Here is an 11,186-nt window from a genome sequence, read left to right on the forward strand (position 1 = left end):
TATCTCTCGAAATACAAACTCCCCCCCCCTATTCAAATCGTGTGAGAAATCTCTCTAAAGAGTGTCTCTCTCTCTCTCTCTCTCTCTCTCTCTCTCTCTCTCTCTCTCTCTCTCTCTCTCCCTTTCTTTTGTTCATTCTGAGACAGTCTTGCACTATAGTTGGCTGGCCTTTAACTCTCCATATAGGCCAGGCGCATCTTTCTGTATCTGCCTTCTGAGTGATAGGCTTACAAGCATGGACCACTATGTCTGGTTTTTTGGTTTGTTTGTTTGTTTGTTTTTAATCTGGTAAAGTATGCGTGCTATAATATTTACCATCCTCTTTTCTAGGTGTGCAGTTCAGTAGTTACATATATTCACATTGTGTGCTGCCACCTCCAGAAATCCTCCATGTTCCAAAGCTAGAACCATTAAACAACTCCCTCTTGTTTCTCCCCCTCCCTTGTCAATACTGATCTAAATTTGACATTTAGATAGCTCATAAGTCGAATCATGTATTTGTCTTTTTGGTCTTTTAATGCATATTTTTATTGAAATTTTGTGTATCTCATAAAATAATTCATAATCCTATTTAGACCTCCTCCCCATCTGTACCCCATAGATACCTCCCATCAGAGTTCATGCATTCTGTCATATATATTAAGGACTATCTGGTCAAACTTTCGTACTCAGATGTTCTCTCAGTGCAAATTCATCCAATGGAGTCTAGTCAGCTTATCTAGAGTCACTCCCTTAAAGATCAACTCTCCCTCACCCAGCAGTAATCAGTTGCCAATAGTTCCTTGGCTAAGGTTGGAGCCTGCTGCCATTTCCCCATTTCTAAGCTGGATTTTCTCTGATTGAGTCAGCATGGGTCTTGTCCATGCTGTCACCATAACTGCAAGTTCATATGAGCAAGTTCCCAGAGTCCCGAAAGCTTCTGTTTCCTAAATTTCATGTACCAACCTTGGCTCTTACAGTCTACCTCCCTTCTTCTGCAATGGGCCCTGGGCCATGAGTGGGTGAGATTTAATGCAGGAGTCTTATCCAGGGGCAGGTACCCTGCAGTCTCTAATTCTCTATCCCGTGACCAATTGTGGCCTTCTGTGTTGTCTTTTGGTGACTAGCTTATTTTACTTAGCGTAATGCAAGGTTCATTCATCTGCTAGCAAGTGTCAAAATTTTCTCTCTTTTCAAGGCTGAATGTATTCTATTGCATGCATGTGTGTATGTGTCTCATTGTTTGTTCATTCAGAAAATCTGCTCCTATATCTCTGTTGGTCTAGTGGCACACAAGCTAATGGTTGTTATTGTACAAGGAGGGAGAGAGGTAAGGGGAAGTTGCTTGATTATATGATATTTGCACTCTAGGAATGGAAAAAAAAATTAGCTGTAGCTGAAGCTGAGCTCACTCCCACTGAGCTCACAGCCCCTTCTCTATCACAACAATAAAAGACTTTTTGTTCATTCTACATTCCCAGGTTCTGAAATAGGGCTCAGCACATAGTTGGCACTCCATAAACACTTGCTGGATGAATGAATCTAGAAGAATGTTGATCATAGGGAGAAATGTTATATGTATGATCTTGATTCAAACAAGCAGTAATACATATTGACATGGAAAAAAATTTATGAACTATTCAGAAATGAATGAGTTATACAGCAATATGCCTAATCTGATTCCTTTTATGTAAAGAATAAAAACACATACTGCTCATTCAGAGGACCAGAGTTCACTTCCCCAAACACACATCAGACAGTTCCTAAGGTCTATAACTCCAGTTCCAGGGGAATTTGATGCCTCTGGCCTCCATGAGCATGTGCATTCATGTGCACATACCACACACAGACAAACACATACACATAAATTTTTAAAAATAATAGTAATAAAATACCACCTAAATAATTTGTCCCATCCCATGTGGTTACAACCCTCTATAGGAACATAAGAAATAGCCAAGCCGATTCTTTTAAACTCAAACAATCTAGCAAAATCTCTGATGCTTTATTGGTTGTGGAAGAATCCAAAACAAAGAATAAAATGGCACATCAAAATCTGCATATTGATGGGGCTGGAGAGATGGTTCAGTGGTTAGGAGCAATGGCTGCTCTTAGGACAAGTGTTTGATTCCCAGCACCCATATGGTGGCTAACAACCATCCATAACTCCAGTTCCAAGGGATCTGAAGCCCTCTTCTGACTGTGGACATTGCAGGACACGGGTACATTTACATACATACAGGCAATACACTCATACACTAAAAATAAAAATAATAAATAAAATATTTTTTAATCTGAATACCAAGGGTCCAAGAGATGAAACGTTTAGCAAGTAAAAGCACTTGTGTGCAAGCCTGAAGATCTGAGTTTAGTCCCACAGGGGAAGAAGAAAATCAGCTCCTGAAAGTTGTCCTCTGATCTCCACATGAACATACCCAGATATGCAGGCATGCACACGGGAACACATGCACAATAATGATTTCTTAAAAACCTACATACACGGACAAAGAAACTGAAAAGTGCATTTCTCCCTGAGTAGTTAAGGGCGACTCAACTCCCTAGAACAAACCATCACAATCATGTGTATGCTTCCTCTTCAACTGACGGGGGTTCAAATCTCAACTTTACTTTTTTCCCTCAGCTTCGTTTTCTCCAGGCAGGAAGGGGGAGGTGGGTAAAGACCGATAACTATAGGATTCTATCAGGATTGTTGTCAGGCCTGTAATCCCAGCTACTAGAGAGGCTTACTGAGGCAGGAGGGCTGCAAATTCAAGGCTGGTTTGGAAAACAATGAGCTCCTGCTTCAAAATAAGTATTTAAAAGGCTTGGAATGTAGCTCAATGGTTGGGCACTTGCATATGAGAGGCCTTGGGTTCATGCCCCAGTACAGCAGAGAAAGCACTCTTACAACTTGTCCAATATGCTGAGCATTATTCTAAGTGCACGTGGCACATCATATCTCACTTAATCTTTAAACAATGTTTTCCCTTTGCTCCAGATGCAAAAGTTGAAGCTAAGAGAGTAACTGACCTGCTTATGGGACTGGGATGCCAGTTCAGGCTGCCTGGCAACAGGGAATGGGCTCTTAACCAGACCAGGCTGAGAGCTCATGTTTGACAAGCCTTAACTGTGCTCAGTAAACAATGCTATTCCATATACAATGTGTGGAACTGAAGAAAAATAGGTAAAATGGTAGCTGGTTTGTGCCCTTAGAGGAGACCAAAGAACAGAGATGTCCATCCTCTGGTTTCCCGTGTCGCCAACGCCCTCCCCACGCTGGGCGCCGTCCTTCTCCGGGATCGCGAACCTCCTGGGCCACCTCGCTGCCCCAGGCTGCGGTCCCCGATGCGCGGACACCTGCGGGCCCGCCTTTACCTTGACCTGCAGTCCCATGGCCGGCGGGGCTCACCGGGACCGGACCCCGACTTCGGCCGCTCTCCGAGGCACGCCTTCTGCCCCGCAGCAGGGCAGGCCGCCCGGCTCCTCTCCGGCGCCCAGAGCTCAAGCGCACAACGGACTCCTCCGGGACCGGGGCCGCGCCGGGACCGACTCTTCCCGGGTCTGGGACTCACACGCGCGCCCGACCGTCCTGAGCTGCGACCCGGCTCCGGGTTCGGCTTCCTCCCAGGCACCACCCGGCTCTGGCCACGTCCCAGCTCCAGGAACAGGGGCCACGGGTCTTGGCCTTCAGGAGGGTCCACGCGGTAGCCAAAATTTCAGCTATGGTAATCATCTTCGGGTGGAGACCGGAGGACTTGAAAGCCAGCATTTCGCAAACCCTAGCTATTCTAGATCGAGTTAGATATGTGCGCCTGGCCCCACCCACAGGCTCCCGGGGCTCAGGCCTGACCCGTGCTCCCCGCAGGCACCCACAAGAGGTATACCTGACAGCGCTCCTCAGAAGGTCGGGCTCTCATCCTTGATTTTCAGGCCCTCCTGCCAAAGTCTGAGCTTTTGACTGTGGAGTTCGAAAATCTGGGCTCCACCTCCACAAGGACACTGCCTTTACAGCCCACAATACCTTTGGGCCTCCATTACCTCCTGTGTAAGGAAGAAGGTGACTCTCAACAGCACTTCCATCAAAGGAGTACAGTGAGGAACGGCAAGTGCCACCAGACATGTTTTAGGTCCTTGGATCAGTGCTGCTTAAACTCCTGAGTTGCTGAGCATGACAACAGAGCTTTCTGGGCCTTGGTTTACATATCTATTCAGGGAGAGTAATGAATACCCATCTTCCTCATGGAAGTTACACTGAACCAAGAAACTCTCTTACCTTGCTTTATTTTTACTCACATTATTATTTTATTATTATTATTATTAATTATTATTAGGTTTTTAAGATGCAGTCTCCCTGTAGCCCCAGCTGGGCTGAACAGGCTGACCTCAAAATCACAAAGATTCATCTGCCTCTGCCCGGCAAGTGGTGGAATTAAAGATGTGCTTATGCCCGGGTGGTGGGGCAGGCCTTTAATCCCAGCACTTGGGAGGCAGAGGCAGGCGGATCTCTGTGAGTTCAAGGCCAGCCTTGAACTTAGTGAGTTCCAGGACTGCTGGGGCTACAGGGAGACCCTGTCTCAAAAAGACCAAAAAAAAAAAAAAAAAAAAAAAAAAAGATGTGCTTATTTATTTTTATGTATATGAATGTTTTGCCTGCATGTAAGTGAACCACATGCATGTAGTGCCTGTAGAGTATAGAAGAGGGTGTTGGATCCCCTAAAACTGGAGTCACAGATGGTTGTGAGCTGACATGTGATTGCCGGGAACCAAACCCCTGTCCTCTGCAAGAGCAGTCAGTGAGTGCTCTTAACCACTGAGCTGTCTCTCCAGTCCCTTACTTTATTTTTGAGCTGTCATACAAATGCTTTTTTGCTATTTTTGAATGGGTTCTTCTGGTCAGACAGTCTTGACTATGGCTGTGGTCAGTGACTTTAGATGAATCTCCATGTGTTGGCAGAGGTTACACAAGGGCAAGGAGATGCTGAGAATGTGACCATGTCATAGTGAACAATATTAGACATTCATTTTAGACATGTGACTTCCAGTTAGGGCCATCTACTATTAAGAGTGGTCTGAATTTTTGCCCAGTGTGTTCACATTTGCAATGTGGTTTTAATGGTCATTTCCTTGTTTGTTAGTAAATTGGTGTATTGGCATTTTGTTGGTTTTTTTCTATTAAGAAATGGAAAATCTTTTCCTCTCCTTAATTCATCTCCTCTAAACTGTAAACAACCCATAAATGTTTAACAGGCACAGATGTTCTTGAAGGCAAGCCGCACCTCTTGCCTGTAGCCTCCATAGTTGTCTCCAATAGTGCTTTTAGCAATCCTAAGGACTGGGAACTCGGAAATCTGCAGACTTACCCAAAAGGCTAACGATTAGGAAGGGGACCTGCTAGAGTCTCTCAGTGCCTTATGACTATGTCTTCAACTTTCTCTTTGGTAACTGTGCATGTTAAGATAGTAATTTATTCTTTTCAGATCAAGCTTCAAGGCACTTTGAGCCCCAAATACCAAGATGACTCCAAATGCTTCCAGCTTCTGATATGCTGATTTATAAGCTCCTTTGGTTCCAAGCTGTATCAGAAACATTGGAGGCATTTGTTAAGTGTGTCACCTAACTTCTAGGTTATTATACTCACTGAACAGCTGTGGATTATGTCCAGAGACAAAGTGTTAAGGCAAGAAGTCAACTTTATTTGAAAAGCCAGCTCAGCAAGAATTTGGAGGACTCTGGTCACAAAATCCATCTTTCATGGAAGCTGATTTAGGAGTGGTTTATAGCGGCAATTAGTGGATGTTCCCAAACTGGTGAGTATATTCCCGGGCATGGGGTGGAGGCAGATGATGCACTTCTGATCTGAGGGCCTAGTGACAGAGATGTTTTTCAGGTCCCAAAAGATCATTGCTCCCTCAGGCTGTTTTTGCCACTGATTACTTTACCCATTTGCAGTAATTAAATGTGGACAGGCTGGAGGCTGACCAGAGCTCTTCTTCGTCAAACCATGATCATGGAAGAAAGTATATGTCACATGAACAGTGGCCCAGGGTCAGAGGAGAAGTTAAACAAGGCGTCCACAAGGGATCTGTCTTCAATGCTGGGCTTCAATTGCAATTCTGACACTCCCCCATTCAGATCTCTTACATAAGAATATCTAAGATAGGGCCCAGGAGTCTGTCTGTTTCATAGCCCCCTCTCCTCTTGCCCAGTTCATTGAAAGATTGTCTAATAAAAGTATCAAGTCCACAAATACACTTCTAGCTGTAAAGTTTAAATTTCAGAATGTTCATTAGTTGTCTAGAATGGACTGGTTCTGGCCACCAAATAGCCCTGAACACAGACTATTGGTCAAGGAATGATGGATGTCAAAAAAGGCAAAGATGAATAAGATATTGTACAGTCTTCAAAGAGCTCAAATTTCTAGGAGGATAAACAATAAAAAATTAAAGCATGCCTAGGGTACCATCAGCAACACTCATTAACTTAAAGGGCTTCATTTTCTCCTCTGCTGCCCCCCCACCTTAGCCCTCCCTTTCTTCCTCTGTCCATACTTAAAGTTTCTAAGATTTTCTTCTCTTTGTTTGTTCTCTCTTGTTCTCTCTTTTCCCTGAGTTTTGAAATTCTCAAGCCTTTTATTGGACATCAAAAAATTTTGGTTCCTGATCTAACAGATCTGGCTTGAACATCAAAGGTCAAATTAATGATTTCTAAGTGGAAGTGAACAGCTGATATTTCACCTCAAAGGACGACATGACAACTCTCTTTTCTTAATGATTAAATATTTAATAAATGCCAATAATCAAGGCCACTAAGGGATAATTTCTAATACTTTATCCAACTCTGGAAAAGATGGTTTGGGGCTTGGATTTGAATTTGGGTTTGATTTCATTCCTTTATGTGGATGGATGGACTGTTTTAGAAATTTTTCAGAGTAATACTTCCCACCCTTTCTGGACCGTCTAAGGGGGAAGAAGAGAAATAAATGACTGTCTTTCTTTGCAATATGAAGAGGAAGAAGCATTGTAGAAAGGACACATCTCGCCCAACTCAGCATGGTTTGCTACCATGTCTGGCTTGTTGTTCTCTCACTTTGGGTCACCACCCTTTTCCTTTCAGAGAAGACAGGATAAATGCAGCCACATTCTGCAAGGTAATATAATGGCAACTATCATGAGCCTAGAGGGCATTGTGCAATTGGGGAAGTATAGACATGCAGGTTATTACAGAAGTCAGGCCAGGTGTGGTGACCTATGTCTGTAATCCAAGCATATGAGAAACTGAGGCAAGAGAACTGCTGGAAGTTCAAAAACGGCTTGGGCTACTTCCAGTTCACGCCTGGATAGCTATTTGTTTTCAGATCTTCCTGTTCAGACCCAAGGTGCTGAGCATGAATTCAATTCAGTCATTCCCTTAACTGCTGTAGATCAAAATTCCTTTAGAAAGAAAGCACTATATATATTTTTCTCTTACTGAATAAGTATTTTTTTTCATCCTTTTATTTTTATTTTATGAGTGTCCTGCCTACATGTATGTAAGTACACCCATGCAGTGCATGCAGTGCCATCGGAGGACAGAAGAGGGCATCAGAACTCCTGGAACTGGAGTTACAGATGGTTGTTAGCCACCATGAGGGTGCTGGGATTCAAACCAAAGTCTTCTGCAAGAACAGCCAGTGCTCTTAACTGCTGAAACTTCTCTCCAGTCCCATCTTACTGAATAAGTCTTAATCAGTGCTTCTATAGGAGTATGTTCCAACTTTGTCTATTTGCTATGAAAACAGGTGGTCTCCTGTCACATAAACGAAGATTGAAATATTGTTGGTTGGGACATTTTAGCAATCTGGATATAAAGCATATCCCTTGTCATTGTAATTACAGTCCCAGAACTTCATATTTCAAAAATATGCCACAAACCAGGCATGCTGGCCCATACCTGTAATCCCAACACTTAGGAGGCTGAGGAAGGAAGATTGCCTGGTTCAAGTTCAAAGACAGCCTGGGCTACATAGCAAGACTCTGTCTCAAAAAGTAAAAGGGAAAAATAAAAGACTACCATAATATGCATGCAAGAGCATATGGCGTATGTTGGAACACTCCACGTAATGAAGAAAAATGCTAATAATCCAAACTTCTACCAGTGGCTGTTTAAATTAATAATCATGGTATGTCGGTACTTCCAGATCCCAGGCGATTTCGAAAGGCGCTAGATCAAAATGCAAAGACATGGATAAATGCTGGGTGTGGTGACACATGCCTTTAATCTCAGTACTCAGGAAGAGGAGGGGGCAGGCAGATCTCTGTGAGTTCAAGACCAGCCTGAACTACACAGTGAGTTCCAAGCCATCTGGGGCTACTGGGAGACCCTGTCTCAAAAAGACCAAAGGGAAAAACAAACAAAGAAACAAACAAAAAACAGGAGGGGCTGGGAGTGGCTCAGTGGTTAAAAGTACTGGCTGTTTTTGCAGAGGACCCAGGTTCAATTCCCAGCACCCACATAGTGGCTAGCAATCATCCATAATTCCAGTTACAGGGGAATCCTGTATGGGTACACTCACATACATGCAGGCAATACACTCATACACATAAATAAAAAATTTTAAAAAACAGAAAAATTGCAACTAGTAAAATCAAATATGGTTTTTTGTTTTCAGTGCTAGGGAAAAGACCAAGGGCCTTACACTGATATAACTACTAATAACACTTTTTTTTAGTTTACATATATGTTATGTATAAATTGGAATGTTTGCCCAAAGTTCTGTGAGAATACATACCAGGAGCTAGAGAGACAGCTCAGGAATTAAGAACACTGGCTGCTCTGGCGGAGGACCTACGTTCAGTCCCCACCACCCACATGGCAGCTAACAACCATCCATAACCCAAGTTCCAGGGGAATGTGCCTGAGGGCCTCTGAGGGCATTGCATGACATGTGTGCACTTACATACATTCTGGCAATACACACACACACACACACACACACACACACATCAAAAAAAGAATACATATCAAAAGAAAAAAAAATTTGGGTGTAGAAATGCAAACAGACAACACATGAGAAGACAGGGAGAAGACAGCCTGAGCAGATCTGTGCCTCACCACCTTCAGAGGGAGCCAACCCCACTGACAATTGATTTCAAACTTCCAGCTTTCAGAACTTCAAGACAATAAAATGCACATTGACAAGCTCCACAGTTATGGCAGCCTAGCTGACTGATACACTCCCCTACTAGTTAGACTCACATTCTGACTAGGGTGCCATAACTCCCTGTTTGCCTGAGACCCAGTCTGTGCCTCTTGCACAAGCATAAACATCATCTACATCTACACCCTCCTTTACCCTGAAAAGTGTCTGTGTTTGCATGGGTACTTTACAGGCTACCCACAACCCTTCCTCTAAGCCGCTCAGCCAAGAGGCTCTCTCTAATGACTTTGATGTCTCTAAATATTCCAGACCTCCCTTGGTACAGTGACAAACAGGATATTCATTTAAAAGCTTCAAAATCGTTTTGTTTTGACTAGGTTGTAAGCTCAAAACTTCTTCCCTCACACAGCATTTAAATTTTTTCAGTGTGCAAGATATGTACATTCAGCCTAATTAAGGTGAAATGGGAGATGTCGGTGTACACATATCTATGTGTACTGGGAATTGAACCCAGACTCTCAGTCATGCTAAATATGTGTCCTAAGACATAGCTAATTGCTCCTTAGCTCTTTAGTAAAGGATCATACTTCCTTAAAATTTCCTTCTCTCACTTTAAACATGATTAAGAAAGAAATACAACTTGCTAAATGTTTTAACCTTTGTTGCTGTGAGCCAAGAAAAGCAACTTAAAGAAGGAAAGATTTGTTCTGGCTCATGGTGGCAGAGGGCTCAGTCCATGGCTGCTTGGCCCCAGGTACATGGACAGAACATCATGGCATATAGTACAGAGGGTTCTCACCTCATGGCAGACAGAAAACAGAAAGTAAGCATGACAGAAAGAGCCAGGAATAATATCTAGCTATGTCCCACCTTGCAAAGTTTCCAGAACCTCTCAAAATAGTGCTGCCAGTGACCAACCTTTTGATACATGAGTCTTTTAAAGCAGACACTTCATGTCCAAATCATAGCACTAAGTAGTTGTAGTTTATGGGACTCAGGGATTCTCCTTAAAAGACAAAAAGCATCAAAAACATTCAAGCTGATACATTTTAGTCTTTACGGCATTAACATGCGGAATCTAACATGATTTCTATAGAGAGAAACAGAACATGTCACATGTGTTAATATTTTTTGTCCCTAAAATCTTTGACAAAGTTGAAATATCATTATGGAAAAGTTTTTTAGAAGGAGATTATTAGAGCAAATAAAGTAAGTCACTGTAGAGACAGAGGTAAGGAAACACTCTTCTGTGGGCTGTACACTGCATCTAAATGAAATGGCATAAGGGTTCATAGTTTTGAAGGCCCATCCAGGCACCGAAACCCTGAAACGGTCACTGCTGTTTGAGGCTCTGGAAGAAAAAGCAAAAGTAGCCACCGTGATTGTGGAGCCAACTTCAGAATCAGGGCCTCCAGCAGTTTTCTGGAAGACGTTATTCAGCACTGTCTGGATACTTGCTCTTCTTTCTCCTCCTATGGAAGAAAATGAACACTTGGTGAGACCAAGTTTGGCTCAAGAACTGAGAGAGCTGAATGTCTGCCAGAATTCCTTACTAGAAATGTAAGGTTCTCTGAGTAACATTCTCCAATCAGAGATGCAAGCCTAGGCTTTAAAGGACTTGGGGCCTAGCAGGAGCTGACTTCTTGACTCAGTAGAGCCCTGCCTGGGGCAGTGGTGGCTTTTCATCCCCCGGGGAAACCAAGGCAAGGTTAGTATCTGTCCCTTTGGTTAAGTTCTGAATCAACGTGTGTGCCTGCAGCACTCCGGTACAAGTGCTGGACCTAGAAGCCGTCACTCCCACCGAAGACCCAGAGCTCTCTAATCTACCAGCTCTCCCAAAGACAGTGCTGGGAAAGCTCCAAACCCTCAGTCTAGAGGCACTCTGATCTTTCTGATAACAAAAGCAATTACACTGTGATTGTAGAGGATAGGAGGAAATAAGAAGAGCACAAGAGAAAGAGAGAATGGGAGGAGGGAGCAGGAGAGGGAAATGAGTTCCTGACAATTCCACCTCTTAACAGAAATCACTGTCATTTTTTTGGTAAATTTTGTTTTCAAGCTTCTTACTTCT

General features: G+C 43.3%; 1 protein-coding gene across 4 annotated transcripts in view; it reads right to left on the minus strand.

Annotated features, from left to right (window-relative positions):
* Positions 1–4,083, minus strand: part of Trpm6 (transient receptor potential cation channel subfamily M member 6) — a 189,357-nt gene extending 185,274 nt beyond the window's left edge. For 3 of the 4 annotated variants that reach the window (XM_017799220.1, XM_017799218.1, XM_029565615.1), the window contains exon 1: positions 3,864–4,083. In XM_017799220.1, coding sequence (XP_017654709.1) covers positions 3,864–3,896 — 33 coding nt within the window. In that variant the 5' untranslated portion in view covers positions 3,897–4,083. Of the gene's footprint in view, positions 1–3,354; positions 3,549–3,863 lie in introns of those variants that run through there. The other variant, XM_017799219.1, reaches the window with a different exon arrangement.
* Between the last annotated feature and the right edge of the window lie 7,103 nt (positions 4,084–11,186).

The sequence above is a fragment of the Nannospalax galili genome, unplaced genomic scaffold (genome assembly GCF_000622305.1).
Source record: "Nannospalax galili isolate Female #2095 unplaced genomic scaffold, S.galili_v1.0 scaffold858, whole genome shotgun sequence".
NCBI lineage: Eukaryota > Metazoa > Chordata > Mammalia > Rodentia > Spalacidae > Nannospalax > Nannospalax galili.